Source organism: Pinus tabuliformis, chromosome J (assembly GCF_031772625.1).
Source record: "Pinus tabuliformis cultivar Carrire ecotype Pingquan chromosome J, CPIR1, whole genome shotgun sequence".
NCBI classification, from domain to species: domain Eukaryota; kingdom Viridiplantae; phylum Streptophyta; class Pinopsida; order Pinales; family Pinaceae; genus Pinus; species Pinus tabuliformis.
Genome location: NC_142295.1, coordinates 1,510,806,661 through 1,510,829,932, shown reverse-complemented (window position 1 = coordinate 1,510,829,932; position 23,272 = coordinate 1,510,806,661). Strand labels below are relative to the sequence as shown.

Here is a 23,272-nt window from a genome sequence, read left to right as displayed (position 1 = left end):
ATTTTCAGTTTCCCTTAGAAGGCACTATTGGAGAACCCCCTATGGTGGACAACTCTTGTAAAGATCATAATAAGATATTCATGAGAACACTAACATTATTAACTTAAAGAATCTTTTAGTCATTATCTATGATATTTTTAATAAGTTTTTAGGGTATAGGAATTAGCTAGTAATGATTAGTCATTTAAAACTTTTCAGACCATCCCGTACTCTTAAGGGGTAGATATGCATCCCCACTTATTAAGTAACATTTGAAGTTAATTACAATTAGAATTTATAAAATATTTAGGGGAGGATAGGAGTTCTCGTCATGAGCTGACCTACCATGATCTGCATGACATTACTGTGTTGGTCACAAAGCCAAAGTAATGGGTTTCAGCTGAAAAGTTGGAAGACAGGAGGTCTCATCACGAGCCGGCCTGTTCATACGTGTTACTTATTGTGAGTGGCACTGCCATCAGCTGGTTACCAAGCTAGGTGTTGGCTTATGGGGGCCTGACCCAGGTTCAGCATTAGGTAGCCAACCAAATCCCTACACTACTAGCCCTTTCAGCATCAGCCCATGGAGCGCGAACCGAAGTCTCACTCGAAGCAGTATGGGGGGATGCTGGAACCAAGTTTCCACACCCTTGAGATGAATGTGATGTCGGTTTATTCCAACTATACCTACCTTCGTACAAGTTGCTAGCTCTCCGTTCTATCCTTTAGTACCCTCACGAACTGTTACAATCGGCTTTCGCGTAGCCCTAACTAGGGGCTGATATGTTTTCGTGTTGCTAGGGCAGCGAAATATGATATTTCCAAAACTATGTTAAGTATCTTACTTATCTTATTAACAAACCTTCGTTAGCTTCGCGTAAACAATTGTTCTTACTTGTGTTCACTTAACCAATATAGTTATACACATTCGCACATCATATAAGCATTAGAAGTGAAATTCATACCCAATATAATAGATGCATAAACATGAAATAAAGATGTAAAAATTATAGAATACTTCTCTTTATTGATACTTCCAAACTATTACAGACTCAACTCACCCTACACACTCAGTTGCAGGGGTCCACGCACTCAGCTGCGGACTTCTAGGCCTCTGCGCACTCAGTTGTAGAGCCTCTACCTACGCTACGACCCAAAACTTAGAATTTTACTTAGAGCTATCTCTCATACATCATATCTTCTTCATGTTGTGTCTCTTATTGATTGATTTCTATCTACTTAGAGCTTAACTCTATTTATACAATCACATGGTCCACGGACCATGGTCAGATCTTTTACAACTGACATTACATTATCAAAATAAGGGCGGACAACCCTATGACTCTTTTAACAACTACGCGCTCCGCGCCCACAAAATACGAAGCCTTTACAAAAGTTGGACCAAAATATGGGCTTTAAACCCAAAACTGCCCTTGGGGGATCTCGCGCCCAACAAGCCCCCAACACAAGCATCATGACTCGCCCTCGAGTCACTCTATAGGGGCAAAGATCTTAGTGCGAAGACCTCCCAGATCTGTTTGGATCACTGCAACTTTGGCAACACACTGAGCTACTGCCTATTGAACTTCCTCCACACATTGTTCATTGACCGTTGCTGCTGAACTGCTGCCCTGAATCCTCTGTTGAGTTGTTTGCAGTTGCGCGAGCTTTGCTTCAATGGAGGTTGTAATTGTATAAGCCTCATCAATCCATGGCTATAGGCACACTTTTATGACTGCTTCCTTATGCCAAGTGGCATCCAATTGTTCCTTGAGCGCCTTTCCCTCCTGCATCATTGCAAGCCTCTATGTAAGGGAAACCATCTGTGCGATCCCTTTTACCTCGTCGTACTTCTTTTGTAGCTCACGCGCCTCTGTCTCTAGGCACTCTACATTCAGGTCCTCTTGTAGGGTGGTTAGGACCTCGAATGACTGTTCGAACAGCTGCATGCAGTCTGCCACTGCGCTGTCAACCTCCACTGTTGTTGTTGTAACAGCAATGGTTCAATGTTCCCTAATTTCTGGCGAATTTGAAGGCTGAGCCTTCAACTGCAGTTCTGTGATCTGCAGGTTCAGCTCCAGCTAAACCCTGGCCATCTCTGCTCTACCGTCGCGCACCCCTATGGCCAATTTGCAGACGCGTGCCTCCACCAGTTCTTCTACCTAGATGTCCAACTCTGGGACTATCTGGTAGGCTTCCTCCACAACCTACATTATCTGCTTATTCTGCTCCACTGCTTCATTGCACTGCAGGCCCAACTGTTCAATGTTGATGTGTTATTCGCTCATCACCTACAGTGCGCGACTCTCCCTAGCTCGAAGTTCTGCGGTGACTCCATCTTGTAAGAGGTAGAGCATCTCCCAAGGGAGCACGTCCTTTCAGACTGCTAACCATAGGCCTATCGGCCTCATTTTTCGTAGTGAGCGCCCCATCAGGTAGTAGTACTGCATTGGTCACTCTTGTGCGCAACATCTCTTCGGCAGCTGTAGTGCCGATCTCGAGGCTGGTGGATAACAATGTAAACTTTGAAACGGGAACTGATACTGTTACCCATTTCATAAAGATAGAAAAAAATTGACCCGATTTTGAAAAGGGGCGATGCAGAACACACATATTTTTTTTAGAACATAGTTTTTGGCACTTTAAATAACTGATATGATTACCCGTTTCGTAGAGGTAGTAAAAACGTGACCCGATTTTGAAAAGTGGTGATGCAGAATACAATACTTATTTTTTGGAGCATATTTTTGACAATTTAAATATTCTTATGTATCAAATATAAATATTTGTTTTTAAATGTTAGTGATTTTTATGTTGATTTTGAAACGTGTTGATGCAACGTGTTATACAACATACATTTTTTTTTTAGAGGACTTATTTTTCACACTTTAAAATTTATTATGTCCATTTTTTTTTAAATTATGATTACTTAACTAATTTTTAAGTTGTTTTATTTTTATTTTTTTAAATGTTGATTACTTCAAGAAACTCATATAAAAATATATATAAAAAAAAAGACCAAAAAAAAATGTTAATAAAAAAAAATTATCTCATAAACCATAAAAGAATTTGGAAAAAAAAAGCATAATTAAAAAAAAATATTTGAATTGAGGCTTCTGTCTACATGTGATTTACGCCAAAGTTATTCTTTCAACTATTATGGATCACAGAAGCATGTTTGTCTACATGTGATTTACGCCGAAGTTATTCTTTCAATTAAAAATAAAAAAAAAACATTAACAAAAACAAGAAAAATAAATAAATAAAAACATACTAGATTAAAAAAATAGAAAATTAACAAAAATAAAAATAAAAAAACTAGTAAAATTAACATTAAAAAAAAAAAAAAAAAAAAAACTAAAAAATCTAAAATAATTTATAAGATATATTTCGGCGTAAATCACATGCAGAAAATATCTGTTGACGCGTTTCGAACCACACTAGTTGGTTCGAAACGCGTCGACAAATATTTTCTGCATGTGATTTGCGCCGAAATATGTCTTATAATTATGGATCACAGAAGCTTCAATTCAACCAAAACAAAAATAAACTAAATATATATATACATATATATATATATATATATATATTAAAAATATATGTCTTAAAAAAAAAAAAAACCAAAAGTTTAAAAAACATTTAAATTTTTTAAAGAAATGTATTTTTCTATTGAAAAAATAGCAAACAAAATTGATTAAACTTAGCTTTATTATTTAAAACACAAAAAAAAAAAAAATAATAATAATAATAAAAACTTGTTTAAAAAAAAACATTTTTTAATATATATATTTTTTTTAAATAATAAAAAAAAACAAAAAAACAAAATTGTTTCACCATTATTTTAAATAATAATAATAATAATAATAATAATTGTTTAAAAAAATTTAAATTTTTTTAATTTTTTTTGTTGTGTTTTAAATAAAAAATGTAAGTTTAATCAATTTTGTTTTTTATTTTTTAAATAGAAAAATACATGTTTCTTTAATATATATATATATATATATATATATAGATATATATATATATATATATATTTTTTTTTTTAAATTTGAAAAGACATATATTTTTATATTTTTTTGGTTTTAATTTCAGTTTATTTTTATTTTTTTAGTTTTATTTTAAATGTTTTTCTTTTTTTTTTTAATGTAGTTTGTTTTTAATTTTTTTTCCTAGCTTTTTTTGTCTATTTGTATTTACTTAATTATACACACACACATATAGATATATTTTAATTTTGTTTTTTTTTTCCTAATTCTTTTATGGTTTATGAGATAAATTTTTTTATCATTTTTTTTTTGTCTTTTTTTTTTTAAGTAGTTAACATTTTAATCTTAATTTTACTAGTTTTTTATTTTTTTTTTGTTAATTTTCTAATTTTTTTTATTAAATTTACTTTGTTTTTAATTTTCATTTTTTTTTTTCAAGTTTTTTGATAATGTTTTTTGAAATTTTTCTATTTTTACCTAAATTTTATAGTTTGTTTTAATTTTTTTTCTTTTCCATATATATTTCTTTTCTTTTCTTTTATTTTGACAATTTTTTTTATGGTTTACAAGATTTTTTTTTTCTTTTCCATTTTTTTAAATATGTTTTTTTTACTATTTATTTGTTTATAATTTTTAAGTTTTTTTTTTAGTTTTTTTTTTTTTTTTTTTTTTTTTTTTTACATTTTTATGATTGATTTTTTTTATTTTTTTTTAGTATATACTTTAATTTATGTTTTGTTAATTTTTAAACTTTTTTTGTTTTGTGTTTTTCATTGTTTTAATTTTTTTATTTTTAATTTTATTTTATGTCTTCATTATTTGTTTGAAATTTTAATTTTTTCAGGGTCATGATAAAATATTGTACCCTATTATTTTGAAATGTTGAAATATTACCCTTGAAAAAAAAGGGAAAAAAAAGTGTTATCCCAACGTTAACACTTTTGTTTTGAGGGTGTTTTTTGGACAATTTTTGCACAAAAAATTGGTTTTCACCGCCATTTTTAAAACATATTCAAAATTTACCCTAGAAAAAAAAAGGTGTTATTCTAGCATCAACACTTTTCGTTTTTAACACTGTTTTTTATGTTTTTAAAGGGTTTTTTGGCTAGAGTTCCCATTTTGAGTTTACAGTTCCCGTTTCAAAGTTTACATTGTTGGATATTGTCCCAGCTTGTGGAGTGCGAACTTGCAACTCCTGTAGTTCTATTCGAAGAGCCCCCAATACTAACTGTTGTTGTTCTTTGAATTGTTGGAGGGCCACCGCAATGACATCCCTCACCGTTTCGTCGATGTCATGCAAATCCCCCTCAATGAGGGTGATTGGGTCAAAAGATGTCTTCGATGCCTTTGTTTTCTTCCGTGGCACCATCTACTCTCGTGGCAACGGGCACTTGAGTTGGGTGGACGTCGTCTGTGGGTCCGTGCCAACTTATTCTATGTCTATCTCTGGTTCGGGCAAAGGTGACTTCTGTCCTTCGCGCTTTTCTTCTCTTATTTTATGTTGTTCCTCTAGCTTCGCAGTATCACGTGCTACCTGAGCCTTAGCCTCTGCTTCCACTTTCCTGCGCTTCTCTGCAAACTACGCCATTCGAAGCTTTGTCTCTTCCTTCTTGCACTGCACGGCGAACTTGTCCGTTTCCATCGCGGAGTCAACTAGAACGTGCCACTCTAGCGGCCAAGACTCAAGGACTGCGAATATTACATCGTCGGTCGCCAGGTATGGTAAATAATGCCATGTCTTCGTAGGGTCCTTCCGCGCCCTGATGAAGACATGGTGGAAATCTTCTTTGAACTCTGCAAAGCTCTGTAAACTATTGCATACTATGGGCAACAACCGCGGCTTGCGATTGATCCCCATCCAGATATTCATCTCCATTAATATCCAAAATATCTTGCTCTCCTTTATCCGTTATGCGTCCCTAGTTACCCATAGCGAAGCGTACTTCACTACCTGTGGAAGGTCCTGCGCGACCGATGGGAACTGGCTATCTTCGGGTAACTACCATGCCACCAGTACCATCGACAACAGGATCCATGCGTAATGAAATGTTTTGCCCTGATCCTGTGCCTCGCAACAGTTCACAAGGAACTCGCCGCATAGATAGCTCGCCCAATTAAACTGGACTCCTTCCACACATTGGGCTACTAGTGCAACTACGGGCGCGGGCACCTCATCCGCGCGGTACTTCCGCATCACCTTCCTTGCTAGGATTTGTATCATGACCTTGATGACAGGGTTCTTAATGCTGGAGATGGCATATCCTCGCTTCTTCTTCTCCACCTTGAACCTCTTCTTCATTTCTTCTGCGAGGGCCAACTCGCCACCTTTTCCTTTAGAAATGTTGGCTGGATCCTCCCCTAAGTAAGGTAGCCATGTAATCCAGTGAATCAGATGGTCTGTGATGGGAATGGGCTCCTCCAGCCACAAGCACCCATCATGCACCAAGCAGAGTAGCTGCCTGATGACGAACATGGTCACTGGGGCGCGGTGGTAATGCGGCACCCAGAGCAAGTTTAGCAATCCTACTTTCTCTACACCTCTGAGCCATGTGTGTGGCTCCAATTGAAGTGTTCCATCAGTCTCGTCAATCCTCTAGCGCATTAGCTTCGCAGTCGCTAAATGCTGGAACTTCTCATGGTTTACGAGGTCCCAATCTTCAAATTTCAAACGGGAACCTGCCCCAAGTGCGGTCCCTCAAACACAATATCAGCTGGGAGCAACGGAGTTTGTAGAGAGTTCTTACTCTCATCTATATCCTTAAGTACCTTGGCTTTACCCTTGCATAGAGGAACATATTCCGGTAGCCTGGTGATAAGGTCTGCACCCTAGGTTTCGACTTCCATCTCTACATCTTCCTCTTCCACCAAGATTGCTTCAGACTCCTCCTCATCGGCCTCCAGATTAATGGCCTTCCCCTTTTCCTACAATGTGAGGTTGGTCCTCAGTGGATTTCTGGGCGAGACGCACACTGGGATCATGGCCTGCTTCTCCTTATTACGTCTTGGTGTTCACGGTGATTTAGGGACCTCTACTATCACTACAGCGCTCTCTGGGGCTTCCACTTCCACAATTTCCTGCGCGGCTTCCTCGGCTGTCACTACTCCTATGTACATGGCATCTTCAGGTGCTGACATAGTGCTACTCCATAGTTCTTACAGTGTCTTTGGTAGTTTCTCAAACATCGTCTTCACTTTCAGAGTCTCGAATAAGTCTCGGTTCATGAATACTTGAGCGCACAACAACTCAATTCTCAAATTGCCAAGTGTTGTTTGTTGGACATCCACTTGTAACTTATAGCAACTTTTGAATTTGAATTCGACCGTTCCCCCGACATTTGATCCATTAATGCTAGATTGGTGGCAGATTTTCATGAATCTAGCCCCTAAAGTTCGCCTTAAATTCCTGCCGCCCTCTCCATTTGGCCTGACACCAACCATCAAATCATGAATAGTGACATTAACGGTCACTTTCCAGTAGACCTGTGTGCAAGTGCAGCTATCTTCGCGCTGTCACGGACCCTGTGACACTTCGCTGCTTCGCGCAATCCTGACATCGTGCAGCTCTCGGGCAGTGTAGTTTATAGTCCCGCGCCTCCTTTTCAGCTGCCTGGAGCGTTAAGACTGTGCTTTTGTCGGCTAGTCAGATGGTTAGGCCACCTGAGTATGGCTTCAAATGACTGTCATTCACTTTTCCTGGGAATGGATCTCCATTTAACTTAACCAGCTGGACCACGCCACCATCGGTAACATCCTTAATAACATATGGCCCTAGCCAATGCATTCTGAGTTTCCCTAGAAACTTATCAAACTTACTCTCATACAATAGCACCAAGTTATTCACCTTAAACGTGCACAACTTAATATGTCAATCGTGCCATGCATTTTCATGCTGCTTTTGGACTTGTTGGTGAAATCCAACCAAAAAATCTCTCTTCTTCGAGTTCATCCAACTAAGCGAGCCTCTCTTCCAGGGCTCCGCGATCCGTCATATCTGTGAGTGTTTTTATGCGCAGACTAAGCACGGTGTATTCCATAGGCATTATGGCCTCCATTCCATAGACAAGCCTAAAAGGTGTCTATCTCTTTAGGTTCTTGCATGTTGTCGGATAGGCCCATAATACTGCAGGTATGCGCAGGTCCCAATCACTTCGTTGAGCATTGCATACCTTGGTCAGCGTGTTTTCAAGCACTTTGCTGAATGCCTCCAATGTTCCATTAGCCTGTGGCTGATAAGATGTGCTCTTTAATGATACACCTGAAATTCTTGCGTCAGTGCGCTGATCGTTTCATTCAGAAAGTGCTTACCCCGATGACTCATCAAAATCTTTGGGCATCCAAATCGTGTCAGTACATGCTCAAAGAGAAACTTCACGGTAGTCGCGCCCGTGCAATCCTTCACTGGCTGCGCTTCTGCCCAACAAGTCAAGTACTCCGTCGCTGTGATAATATACCTCGCGCCTATCTTTCCTTGGGGCTGAATCGATCCTACAAAATCTATGGCCCACTTTTCGAAGGGTTTCAATGTCATTTTTGGATTCAAAGGCATTTCATCCCTCCGCGATGGCCTACCTGTTCTCTAACATACGTCGCACGCCTTGCAATATGCTTTCGAATCCTGATGAAGGGTTGGCCACCACAACCCTACACATAGAATCTTCTCACGGTTGCTCTTCCTACATAATGTCCTCCTGTGGCACCTCAATGAGCATTTGCAAGGATGCTGCTTCATTCAAAATCAGGTACATACCTTCACAGTATCTCATTATTCCCCATCTTGTATAGATGCCCAGCAATGACAGAGAAATATGCCCTGCGCACCACTAATTCCTTCTTTTTTTGGACAGAGTATCCTTCCGGCGTAGTTCCTGTTGTTAGGAAATGTATTATGTCCTCGAAATGTCCATCCGTGACTCGCACAACAAAAAGCTGCACGTCAGGTAATCGTTCCTCTAAATTAGTAGGTTCCTCCCCAGTCTCAATGTGTGATAAGTGATCTGGTCCCGCATTCAATCGTTCAGGCTTCACAAAAATTTCAAAATCGTATTCTTGGAACAACAAAAGCCATTTGCAGATGCGCCCCCCACAACACAAGCTTATTGACCAAGTACTTCAGCGCGGAGTGCATGTGCATCTGCTCAGGTTGGGGCTTTGCTCCATAAACCTATGTCCATTTGGCCAGATGCGCGCAGATTATTTTTCCCATCGTACTTGTATGTCAGTGATATCTTAGGCTTCCCAAATCGTGTTCACATCATTTTCCTACATTCGCGTTAATTATCAAAACTCCCCTTGTGCATACCCCACTAGCTTGCGAGCGTAGCATGCAATGCCCAATCCAAGGCTTGGAAATGTTGTTTTTTTGGCACCTCTCTTTCAAATGCATCCAAAAAGACATCGACCTCATTCAGTCCATCATAAGTAGGCAGATTTCTTACCTCTGACGACACGCAGTGCAACGACCTAGTCATCATATTGCAATTCAGTGTAGTTACTTCATGTAATCGATTCTGCTAGCATTCTATTTCCTCGTCGGAGTCTGAAGTGCAGGAGCTCTCTCACTCCCATGTAATCCGCCCATCTATAGTGGGGTTCACCCAGTCTTGGTCTCCCGCTATTATCTTGTAGATGCAGTCCAGATCATCATCTCTCTCATAGTCTCGAACTGGCTCTGTATAGCGCGATCCTTCAGCAGGATCGAGAGGTATTATAATGCATAGTGACTTCTTTAAAAAAATCATATTTCGCTTCTTCAGATTGATTACCCCATTCATATCAATAGCCCATTCAATTCCCAAGAGTGCCGGGTAGGGATTGTTATCATCAACAATCTCTATGACTTCAAAGTCTGCCAGCGCGCTCACTCCTTCAATATCCATGGTTACTCCCTGTAGCCGCCCCATGGGTATTATTTTATGTTGATTCGCCATCCTTAGCTGAATTGGAGACCATTGCAACGTAGGTCTCCCCATTCGCTCCCATGTCTGTTTTGGTAGAACATTCACATCTCCCAATTCTACGATGACTTGATCCATTTCGTATTCTCCAATATGCGTGGTGAGTCTCATTTCATGCCCCATCCTTGTTTTATGCTTTCTAATCTTGTGGACTACACACAGTTCACCTGGCATGATGCCAACACATCTATTGATAAGTTCCTATAACCCTTTCATAGCCTTACTGTCGCGCAGTAACTTCATACAAGTTTCGAGGAAAGTTGTCAGCATAGAGGGGTCCATCTCTAGTTCCAATTTATCTTTGCTTCCTGAATTAGAGGCCTTAGCGAAGCTCTTCTTAGCTTCCATGAAGGTTTCCCAAGCGCGCTCCAAATCGAACTTAGCCTCCTTCGTCAGGGCTTTCTGAACCCATATACTGTCTTCCGGCTATTTCCCCTTGTCATCTCCCATCACGATTCTAATTCGAAGAACTATATTTATGTTCGGATCTTCCTCGCACGGCTCAGACCTCATCATCTATAGGTTCTAAGTCAGGGGAGGCGGTGGCGCTCCTTTGTCACGTATCCTGGCTATCAGCATAGGGAAATCTTTGGTTTCATGATCAAACAGCATGCAATACTTGCACGACGGGCGCGTTGGATTGGTGCAATCATGGGCATAGTGTCCTGGCCCTCCAAACTATAGCAAATCAATTGTTCACAACCTCTATCAGGTCCTCTTATGCCTCAGCCTCGTCCGCGCCCCTGAAATCCCATCCACGCCATCCCTGCATTATGGTCAAGGGGCCACGTTTCGACCTGAACTCTATAGGTGGTACTTCTATCCATCATCAATTCATAGCTCCTGCAAGTACACTTGTCATGTCCCACCGACTTACAAAAGTTGCAGAACAACTGTTGCAAAGTTTGCGTATACTTTTGTAACAAGTCACAGTTATCCTTGGCATGTTTTCCGGCTATTTGAAAGATAGTGCATCACAAAGCAAGCGTCATGCTACGTCCTACTTGAGCTTCCGACCTTAAAGGCATCGGTCCTCTTCCTGCAAGGTAATTTTTAAAAATCGAGTAGTGGTCTTTGTCATGACCCTGACTCTTGCATTTCACACACCACACTTCTTCGCGTACCTCTGGCCAAACCGTCCTATCCTGCTTCAAGCTCTGCATCTCAAGGCACAGATTCTTCAGCTGCACATGGATCTGCTGAACTCCTAGGTTAGGATCTTGCATCAAAGTCTCATGTAGCCTCATAGAAATCTCTAAGGCCTCTGTCTGAGTTTTTATCTTCTCCTGCAATAGCGCACTCCTTAAATGTGGTAGTAACGAAGCTATAAACCACTCACGATGTTGTCCATCTGTCAGATTCATATTGGCTTTGTGGATCATACATTTCAGCCTCTCATCTAGTTCCCAAGGAGTCTCTCTTGGTAGCATCGTGATCTCTTTGAATCCCACAATCGACTGCGCTTCAGATTTAGGCTTGCTAAATTCTCTATTTACGTTGTTTGGATATCCACGACTCTCGCATTTGTGTTATTGTTGGAGTACTTAATATACCAGGTCAGCACGCGATCCTGCAGAGCACTAACCAGTGTTGCTTTCTTTATATGGTCATTTGTAACACCATGCGCTTCCCATACAACCCTTACAATGAACCAGAATTGGTCTGGATCCTCATTTCCCAAACCTTTGAACACAGGAAACTTCACTGTGTTTGCCATACTGAATGGCGATGGTGGTGGAGTTGGTACGGGTGAAGTTGGAGGTGATGGTGGTGAAGATGGAGGTGGTGTGGGCAGAGGTGGTATTCGTGGAAATTCATGTCTTATCAACTGAATAACACTTCGCAGAGAGACCTTCGCAATCCCTTCTTCGTCTCCTCACGGAGGTGAAATCAAGGGGCTATGCTCTGGACCCTTATTTCCTTCATTTCTGTAAATTCTCCCACTTCACGTAGACGTGAACATCAAGGTAACTGCATAACTCGTTTTTCACACAACAACATTTTAATCCAAGTATTCAGAGATTTTACGTACTTACCTCGTGGTCCTTTGAAAAAGCGTCGCTCTACCTCACTATAGCTAACTAAGGTGTCAACTGCGAACTCAGTAAAAATCCTTCTATAATTGTGATTGAGCCAGTGATCTACGGTGTGTGCAATCTTATCCTTTGATGCTTCCAACCTTCGCACCAGCTCTGGGGTCCACACAATAGGACTGTCAAGCTTCCACCTTCCTTGGCTATCTACTGGCTTCGTGATTCACTTGTATAGATCAATAAGGAAGGATGTGAAAAAGATTTCATGGATCTCCATATACAGGTAGTTGTCTAGCCAGTGTTCTTTTGACAGTCATGGGTTTTTGCTCTCCTATGTCGTGAACTCGTTAATTCTTCTATCCAACCATCCTTTGATTTCTTTCTTAGTTGGATTCCATTGATACGACATCACACATCTCTTATGCAGATTCCGGCCCTGGCAACGGAACCATTTGTTGGCTTATGGGGGCCTAACCCATGTTCAACATTAGGTAGCCAAACAAATCCCTACACTACTGGCCCTTTCGGCATCAGCCTGCGAAGCACGGACCGAAGTCTCACCTGAAGCAGTATGGGGGGATGCTGGAACCAAGTTTCTGCACCCTTGAGATGGATGTGATATTGGCTTATTCCAACTATACCTGCCTTCACGTAGGTTGCTAGCTCTCTATTCTACCCTTCAATACCCTTGCGAACTGTTACAATCGGCTTCTACGCAGCCCTAACTAGGGGTCGATATGCTTTCGCGCTGCTAGGGTAGCGAACTGTGATATTTCCCAAACTATGCTAAGTATCTTACTTATATTATTAACAGACCTTCATTAGCTTCGCGTAAATAGTTGTTCTTACTTGTGTTAACTTAACCAATACAGTTATACACATTCATGCATCATATAAGCATTAGAAGTGAAATTCATACCCAATATAACAGATGCATAAACAGGAAATAAAGACGTAGAAATTATAGAATACTTCTCTTTATTGATGCTTCCAAACTATTACAGACTCAACTTGCCCTGCGCACTCAGCTGCGGACTTCTAGACCTCTGCGCACTCAGCTGCAAAGCCTCTGCCTACGTTACGACCCAAAACCTAGACTTTTACTTAGAGTTGTCTCTCGTACATTATATCTTCTTCATGTTGTGTCTCTTGTTGACTGATTTCTATCTACTTAGAGCTTATCTATATTTATACAATCCCATGGTCCACAGACCATGGGTAGATCTTTTACAACTGACATTACATTATCAAAATAAGGGCAGACAACCTTATGACTCTTTTAACAAATACGCACTCCGCGCCCACAAAATGTGGAGTCTTTACAAAAGTTGGACCAAAATATGGGCTTTAAGCCCCAAAACTGCCCTTGGGGGATCTCGCACCCAACACCAGGACAGTGGCCTTCATCTAATTTTTAAAATTAAATAATATAACTCTAAATCTATATCTAGTAAGTGGGACAAAGGCATTTTTTCTGGGTTAAAAGACATCCATGTTGAGGTTATAGATGCCTGCGGGTAGCAGGGCCATGGCTGTGGTATTAAAGTTAATTGCATACTAAGACTTACTTGATTATCTTTCTCTTTCCCTGAATCTCATCATTTTAATTCTTGGACAATTGTTTTAAGACGATTTGAACATGATGCTTTGAGTTCTATTTTTCAAAAACCAGGAATCTTTAATGATGTGGTACCCTTAGTGGAGGTAATTCTTTGCACTGGATTTAGAAGAAATTCAATTTTTCATCTAGATGACAACAAAATTTAGAGTGTTTGTTGATTGGTCAAGGAAAGTGTCATCTTGTTCTATTTTCATTTCCCTTTTCTGGCATCAAAACTCCAATTCTTTATGGTATTTAGAGTGATGAATCGCTCAGCGATGATTACTCACTAAGTGTTGATGGACAACAAGCCGTGTGTTGATTGTGGTTGCCTCTGAATAAGCATTGCATGACCTAGGTACATGATTGTTATAGTAGGTGCAGGAATCTTGTGGTAGTCTTCTTGAAATTGCACCCTTTCAGTAAACATTTGATTTTTTATCATGTTAAGATTCTGGGCAGAAATAAGAGCTCTGAAATATATGACAAGTAGGGAATTCATTTGAAACAGGACAACAGGTATGTGATGTCTATCATAAAGGCGCAGTACACTTTTTCCATAATGTTTGGTACAAAGCATTACTTTCCTGTACCTGATCTGTTACATTGCAATTTTATCATTTCTGCACTTGATATCTTCATCAGGACTGTAACATGGTTTTAGTTGGCATAGTAATAATAATGTTGCAGACTTGATGAATGCTTTAAATGATGACATACCATGATATCTTAATATTTCCTTGTTAATATTTTTTTGCTAACACTTTTGTTGGAGAGCATAGTTTGATCTTTAAAGCATTTCCCCTACCTTCTTCCATGCTTTTATGGTCCTACGGTTTGGCTTGGATGAGGACATGCAAGAAGGTCGGCGTGGGGGGGTATTGAGCCTCCTTTTTGTCCAGATTTTCATGATTTTACTGAATATTTTTATGCCTATATTAAGTGTTTATAATCATTATTCTTTTTACGCATTATTAAGTTATTATTTAGAGGAATTTAGAGGTGACAGTTGTTAGTTAATTTGAAGAGTATTTAATGTGAAAATGTCATTAATGTTAGGCTCTTTTTTGACAGGTGCTAACATTCCTGTACTAGCAGTTCTTGTACCAGTTGTGCCTGCACCAGTTTTGTCTGCACTTGTTGTGCCTACACCAACATTCCTGCACCAGCGATTCTTGCACTAGATGTTCCTGCACTAGTTGTTCTTGTACCAGATGTTTCGGTACTAGTAGTGCAAATATGCAATATACTATGTTGTTTCCTTTGATTATTGAGGGCATTGACTACCTGGATGTTTATCAAATAAGGGATACATGTTCCTATAATTGTAGTAACAGGGGAAAAGGAGAGCACACTTACTACTTAGAATAACTATCACATTTGCCCAGTTTAGTTGAAGGATTGTTATCCTTGTGTAAAAGAAGCAATGCGCCTGGACAGTCTAACTGCATTTGGAACGGTCAAGACTCTAATGGGATCACCATGTCAGTAATCTACCAAACATAAGCCTGCTTTTGGATCACGAATAATTTCTACCCAATTGTGGGAAATAGAATTAAAATCACAAAGGCAATGAAGATGGTTCATCATCAAAGTATCGCATTGCCATCATTTTCTTCCCGCCTGAAGAATTTGTCCCACCGTAGAAGCATTGTTATCATTTTCATGGTCCTATACAAATGTTGCATAAGGAATCTGCACCACTCGAGGATTATGGCAACCAGTCACTGCATTGATTGGAAATGTTCCTGGGATTAGAGTGAAGAAGAACGCGAGCAGATTACAAAGACTGCTACATGAATGGTATCTCAACATCATACATCATAATGGGCATAACCTTCAACCGTTATAACGCTTATGGTTGTATTATCTCCCAAACTTAGCCAAATCGGATTTTCTAATTCCAGTTCAAATTTGTTTTAACAAGCTGTGCTAAATACGTAAGCATGGATCTAATTAAGGAGGGACAGCGTTGCTGCTATAAAAGAGAGGATTGCACACTCAGAAGATTAGCAATTGAACTCACCGGAGACCTCAGATTCGGATCGAGGGTTGTACTTTTAATATTGCAGAATAGGGAATTTGATCTTTTTGTGCAGGAAGGGAGGAGATGCGCTCCCAATGGGATGATCCCTGGAGGAGACCACCGGAGCAAGCACTGCATTATTTAATGAATTTTGTAACAAGACTTCTGCAATGAATTTATTTGGAATTTAATTTTGAATTTTGGTTTCTACTTTGAAATGAGTTTATTTGGTAATCACTTCTGAGTAATTTTGTTTCTCCATATTGTTCTAAAGATTGTGATTTAATCGCTGCAAGGGAAATGAGCGGGATGGTTGGGCCCACCAGCCATTCCGTTGCCCCAAACCTCTTAACTTTCTTTTACTGCATTTTAGTTTTCATAGTGTGAGTGTGATCTCAAATAATTCTACAATTTCATTTGATAGCTCTTCTTTCAGTCATTTAATTTTCAATTTCATTCCACAAATTCTATTTTATTGCTCTGGTTATTTAAATTTAATATCAATGCTTTTGGATGTATTTTCATAAAGGCTAAACTAAAGTAAATGGTGAATGTTTTAAATGCGTCTCTTATTTATTATTACAAATATTTTCCCTGATCTCATTTCTACATAACAAATTTTATTTCCTGGATGCAATGGTGAAATAATTGCTGAGCAAGAATTCAGGTTAACTTAACTTAATATGTATTCATGATTGCCTTTGAATTATATGACACTGATTCCTGTACTTTTGCAGAAAAACATTTATGCATGCACTCTTAATAATAAAATGTCAGGATCAGCATAAGGAAAGATTGTGAATCTTGTTGACAAAATGCTCACCGAATTCTTCATTATAATTAAGTGTTGAGTATATTATACAGAATATTTTGAGGAAGTGTTTAATAAGATCAGGGTAAGCAACATGAATTATATATTGGTTCTTATTGCATATTTCTCTTACAGCTAAAGTACTGAATTTTCTTTAAGAGAAGCAGTGCATTATTATCTTGATTATCTTTAAAGAATTCGATTATTTCCTTAGATTAGTTGGAATGAAGTTTCAGTGTGATTTCTAGTTTAATTTCATGCTTTTCATCCTTGCAACATAGCAGTAATTTTTAAGAGGTTTTGCATTCTTTATTTCTTAAATCACTTTCTTTTGAATGGGGCCTACATTCCCTTGTCCCGTGGACAACTAAGGAAGACTTACTGCAGGAGTCAACTCAACCTAGAAGAGGAGCTAGAAGTAGTTCCTGGAGTTTCTCTAATTTGCTTTAAAGAGTCTTGTTCCTTTTTCCTAAATGATGCTTCTTTTGAATTTCTTGCAAAATCCTGGTTTTTATTTGACATATCCCTGAGGTCGTATTCTAGCATATATTGTGCTACGCCTCTAAGTTTACTTACCCGAATTGACAAGTTAAATGTTTGTGTAAATCTTGCATTTATACTACCCAATAGTGTGGGCGGATGGTGGAAGTGTGGCAGCAATGCTATCAAGTTGTGGTTGGGCGTGTGAGTGGGAAGAGAGTTGGATCACATGATGATGATGAGGCTCTCCAGTCTTGTCTTGTGAGAATTTGGGTCGAATAATGGCAAGGCCACGTCATGGATGGTGAAGGTGCCTCGCGTGTAGAGATCGGGGCGAGAGATAGACACTCCGATGATGACCATAACCCCATTCGCATTGCTCGTGACCACAAGGTTCTTGTTGTGGAGTAGCGTGGGTATGCAAGACTCGAGTGTCATGGCGGAAAATGGTTTCTAGAGAAGCTTGCGTATAGGTGTTGTAGTGGAGAAGGTCCATCATGAGACACAATGGGAGTGACAAATTATTGAGGGAATCGTCACTGAGGGCGAAGAACATGCAGCGTGTTGGCGGAAGGATTTCATTCGCCAATATTTCTAGAGATGCAACGATGATGTTGTAACCACCCGCCTAATGCATAGCTCTACTCGCGTTCATCGCCATCTTGTTCATGGTCACCTTCTCCTTTGCGCCTGAAACACTGCCTAGAAATATGATCACTCCAAAGGCCAGCAATAGAATTAAAAAAAAATTTGAAAATATAATTTAAAAATAAAATAAATTTGAAAATATAATTTAAAAATAAAATAATTTGATAACTGGCTTCCCTTTATGCAGGAAGAGTAGGCATGGACACTAGATATTCTCTTGTTTAGATCTCTAAAACAAATGAAATCATCATGAATGATGAAAAAGTTAAAGATGAGGATTTGAAAGGAATGATAGGGATGAAAGAGTAGAGCAATAGAGAAGAAAAAACAAAAATGGTGGTCACTGAATCATGTGGTCATGAAAATTTGATTCCTCCCATCGTTCCAGAGTGGAAAAACTATGAATGCATGAAGACTGATGACTTGATGGATGTTGTCAAGATTTTTGACTGTGTTAACCTCCTTGTGTTTGAAGAGCTCCGGGATTTGGGTCCTGCAACACCAGCCTTATCCTCATTGGGTTCTGCTACTACTACTTCCTCTTCAACCTCTACTTCTTCTCCATCTTCGTCTTCTTGGATTTCCAGAAATATCAAGCAGGAGGCTAAAGGTGTAGAAAGGCATTCCTCAACTTTTGTAGCCCCAGGCACCCCATATGGTGGAGACTAGGATGTTGCATTATGTGGCACTGATTCTTCCACCTCTTGTTCATATAATCAAAGATTGGACACTGCTTTTCATCGAGTTTGGCATGTGATTGAGATCATTGAAGGAGGAAAATTATAAAGGTAAGTACAGTGATTCAAGAGGGATCTTTATGGATTATTTTGGTATTGGTTATGCCCATTGGATAGCAGTTAATGTGTTTTCTTATCTCCATCTTATTCTCTTTCCTCTTAGTTTCAAATTTTCTATTTGTAGGACAACAACCACAAAGCCTCGCAGGGATAATTTGTTTCTCTTATGTCAATCTTATTCATCTCCATGGAGGTTCAAGGAAAATAGGAACTATGGTTTTGATAGTGCCCGGAGGTCCCTCATGGTTGAAGTCAATTGAAAATTGAGTTTTTTCACCCTGAAGTACTCAAGAAACTCTTATAAATGAAATTGTTGGTTGATCTTACTACATGTCCCTTGTGGTGTGTATTGACCATGAGCAGGTCAAAGTTTCAGGGTGAAACAATGATCAATTACTGGATGCCAATCATAAATATGTCGAAGGGCACTAAAAAAATGGTGCATTTTGGATAAACTTTTTCCTATGCAATGCCACAACATACCAGGCATGTCATAACAAACTTCATTAAGATATTTGTCTCTTATTACACATTCATTATTCTTCAAAATGTTAGAAAGAAAATTTAAAAGTAAAAGACAAAAAAAGTCTTTTTGATAGAATGCCATTTGATTTTAGGATTTTACCAAAAAAGTTGAACCAATAATGTAATGGTGCACGATAGTGCAATAGCTCTGAGCAACAGATGCATGACATGAGCTATTAACATGGGGATAAACAGAAAATGCAATGGATAGAAACAAGTAAAAGTACACAATTTAACAATGAAAGCCCTAAAAAGCTTGAAATAAGTACAAAACATAAAAAGGTAGAGCTCCAAATATAGCTGGTAATAACTGCCTTCTTACCTAAAGGGGGATCTCAACCATGGAGTAAATATGATGCAGCGGAAGTAGTGACATAAATCTATAATATGACATAAAAAATTACACTCAAACATGTATGATTCTCTTTAAAGAATGTCACTATAGCAGAACCTCAGAAATTGTTTCGTACATAGAAATTGCATCAAATGTTAATTAAAATAATCAAAGAATCCATGTATACATTCAATTATAAGAGTAGTTGTTGACTCAAATGGTGGAAATTAGCTATAGCTTTAAGGTAAAAACTAGCAGACAATGGAAATTAAGCATGTATTTGAAAGCCAAGTTTTAACACAAAATTAGTTTTCCTTTAAAAAGCAATGAGTTGCACCATTCATGCACCACATATACCCCCTTTCCATCAACACCATTAGCAAGACGAAAAAGTAAAGTATAGTAAGCACATGTTGCCACATTTTCAAGATTCACTATTTACATATATGTATAGCCAATATGGTATGGCATGCGTTTATAGAACAAATATTTTTACTATTAAACTACAGGGGGGGAACAAGAAAGTTCCTTCCCTCTAGAACATAGTCTCATGTAAAGGGAAGTCACTTCAAAATGCCCAAATCAATTTATAAGAAAAAGAATAAACACGGCATTGTACAACAAAAAATTACAAAGAACTACAATCGATGAGTAAAATCAACACAATGCCTAGGAGATCCATCTCTAGGGGTATCGAGAATCTATTGATCCCATTACATGCATGTCATAAACTTGAAAGAGATATGTTTCTATGCTATAGTCCATCAAAGGCCTGTCTTCCAGTTGATCATCATGGTCATACACAAAATCAGGAATCTCAATCTGTCCCTTTCTAATGCAATCCCAAAGAAATTCTAGACGGTTTACATACTTCAACTACCCGTATAAACCGCATAACACATCCAAAAAATAATGAGAACATCTATAACAATTAGTCCTAATAAAATATCTAAATCAAAATGCAAACTTAGTGTAATACTCACCCTACACTCAAGAATCGGCCAAGGGTTGCAAAAAACAGTGTTGACTGAATCCCTAAATGTAGGAAATACACCACTTGAAGCCTTTCTTTAAAATCTAGAGGAATTTCTTCATAGATCAACCACAATGTAGACATCCCAAGGCATTTTTCACCCATATGTACTGAAGTATGCATGTAAACAACACAATAAGTCATTGCAGGTTGTTGGAAAAGCCTAAGGGGGGACCCAACAAGAACTCCGTGGATTTCATACAACTAAACATTGTGGTGCACAAATATCAGGCATAAATGTGGTCATAGTGCACACATGTCAAGTGCAGAGGAAAAATATAAACAAAATTATGAGATGAACTAATTCAAAAGAAATGCCTATAAACCTAATTATCTACACGTAGTTGTAGTCATTAATGCTTTGTTCGGTGCAGAATGTACTTTTATGCATCTGGGCTAAATTAAGTATGGTGTGCAATGAAACACATAAGGTGAGCAGAGAATAAGTATTATTAATAGTTTATTTAGTCATTAATCTTTGGTTCACTCTTCAATGTACTTTGTATCCATATGCGTTGAATTAAGTAGAGTGTGCGATGAAATATGCAATGCCCACAAAGCATATGTATTATTAGTCCCTGCCATCTGGCAATGGCCAGGGACTATAGTAATCGTTTCCGATGTACTTAACATTAGTTCACCTGCTTGAACGCGCCTGTTTATCGAGTATAAACAAAGTTTTTTAGATCATAGTGGTTTATGGTCTTATTTGGCCTCTTCCCGAGGCAGAGGCGCTGCAACCATATATTATCTTGCATTTTCCTGGGTCTTTCTCATTCATTTTCCGGAGCTGTTGATTAATGCTAACATTAATCTGGCAATATAAAATGCTAGCTCTTATTGCATTTGAGTTATCACGAAGCTGAACTGGTTGATATCACGCGGGGTAAGGATTACTGAAATTGCCACTGTTGCAATGTGTCACTCTGCATGCATGCTGTTGTGGTGTCTATAGAACAGATGCTCTGCATGTTGCGGTGTCTACAGAACAGGCATATCCAGATCGATATGCATAACTACATTAAGAGATTAAGAAGCATCCATTCATTCATCGGACTTTGTTGTATTTTCACCGTTACCAGCGCTTGGATTTCGCTTCCATTTCGGCCATAAGCAGCAGCGAAGACAACGCTATTACAATTACGAACACAGAACAGTCGGCCAGAGAAACCAACAAATATCAGTCAGGTCAATTTTTTTGTTGAGCTCCCTGTTCTTCTGATTTTGTTAAATCTCTCGTTGCTTCTCGCTTCTGGATGTATATATTACTGTTAAGAATCCTTCCTTCCTTTCATCAATTTTTTTTTTCGAGTTATATCGCTTTCTTGTAACAAATTCATACACATAAGCAGTAGCTTCAAGTGAATCGTTTCACGATGCAGTGATTTTTTTTCATATTTTTTCAATTTCAGACAGATTTCTTATTTGGGGATTCAATCACTATTAGGAAATATGAAAAGAAAATAGGGTAGGCAAGCACTTACCCACGGTTTCAGTTCAGCAACAATTTTTATCGTGTACCCGGTTGACCGCCATTCCACTTCAACTATCGAACTAAAATCAAAATATGCTTAAAAAATCTCAAATTTGGTGTTCCTGGAATATACCTGGAATACGACGTCTCTGGTAGCAAGTGCAGCAAGTGCAACAATATCAGCACATGACACAACGCCGGGGCATGCACTTTCAAGCTTGGCTTTTGCTTCATCGATTATCTCAAATCCTCTCACAGTTAGGTTGGGGCTTGCTTCTTTCTCTAATACGTTATTGCCCACGCTATCAATCAGAATTGATCCATCACAGCCCTTCAAAAACATATATATTTATTAATTCCACACCATTCAATTTATATTTATAAATCCTGAATTTAAAGGAGACTACGATTTTCAGAGAAGTGCACGCTTACCTTTACGAAACAGTCATGAAAATGCATGCGCAGGAGGGCAGTAGGAAGAGATTTGTCGGTAGCAAAGTGACTTGTGATTACTCCGCGCACAATCGATTCTACTTGCGAAGGCAAGAGCTGCAGACTGCGATGGATAAACTACCTGCGTCCCGATCTGAAGCGTGGAAGCTTCACAGAAGAAGAAGACGAGCTCATCATCAAACTCCACTCCTTCGTTGGCAACAAGTATGTCATTTTATCTCCGCTGTTGCTGCAATGGATTTCCTTTTAAAGCTGGATCTGTCATGAAAATCTCACTTTTGAAGTCTCAGTTACTGATCGAAGTGATTTCTAATCAGTCTGTGAAACTGTGCAGGTGGTCTTTAATTGCAGGGAGATTGCCCGGACGGACAGACAACGAGATAAAGAACTACTGGAACACACACATCAAAAGAAAATTGCTGAGCAAGGGACTCGACCCCCAGACCCATCGTCCACTCGGCCAGCCAAACAATACCCCCGTCACTCGGCCTGTTCCCGAGCACGAAATTCCGGCTTATGGTAGAATCCAACCTGCAGGCTGTTTTGCGCCAATGCAGGTCCTAAAAACGCCAGAAGCAACAGAGAATTCACGATTCTGAATGCCATTATAATTAAATGCTTCGGCGTCATTGCAGTGCTGAAGAATATCTCCTCTCTTTCTTACGATGAACACCAACAGTGAGAGCCATCAAGTTTGGAACTGTACTCCAAGTTCCCAAAGCCTAAACTCCAACGAAACGCTTTGAGCTTCCAACCGGCTCTGTGGTCAATGGATTTATCTCACTGAATCTGGCATTATCTCGGCTTTATCTTCGCAGGTCTGTAGCAAGCACTGTAACAGACTCATTCTTAGCTCATTCTGCAACTAAACAAGCCACTAGCTTTGAAAGTCGACATAACATTTTCAGAGGGTGCACCTGTTCAACATGCAAGCCCATGCAAGCCGTCGTGCCAATCGACTCGTCGCGTTTAGGAGAGGAACATTAGAGCGGCATACCAGAAATAGCATGCATGCAAGACACGTATATCATGCATGTTAGCCCCACCCGTGTCTTTTCCAACTCGGTATATGCTGCTTTGGTGGCAGGGACTTGCTGCCTTAGCAGCCTTCCTTGTTTAATAGTTTATTGTGAGTTTCT

General features: G+C 39.1%; 1 protein-coding gene across 1 annotated transcript in view; it reads right to left on the bottom strand.

Annotated features, from left to right (window-relative positions):
• Nucleotides 1-22,139, bottom strand: part of LOC149233189 (peroxidase 1-like) — a 97,721-nt gene extending 75,582 nt beyond the window's left edge. Inside the window, exons 1-2 of the mRNA XM_089382119.1 lie at nt 22,113-22,139; nt 21,814-22,011 (exon numbers count right to left, since the gene is read on the bottom strand). Coding sequence (XP_089238245.1) covers nt 21,814-22,011; nt 22,113-22,139 — 225 coding nt within the window. The remainder of the gene's footprint in view (nt 1-21,813; nt 22,012-22,112) is intronic.
• Between the last annotated feature and the right edge of the window lie 1,133 nt (nt 22,140-23,272).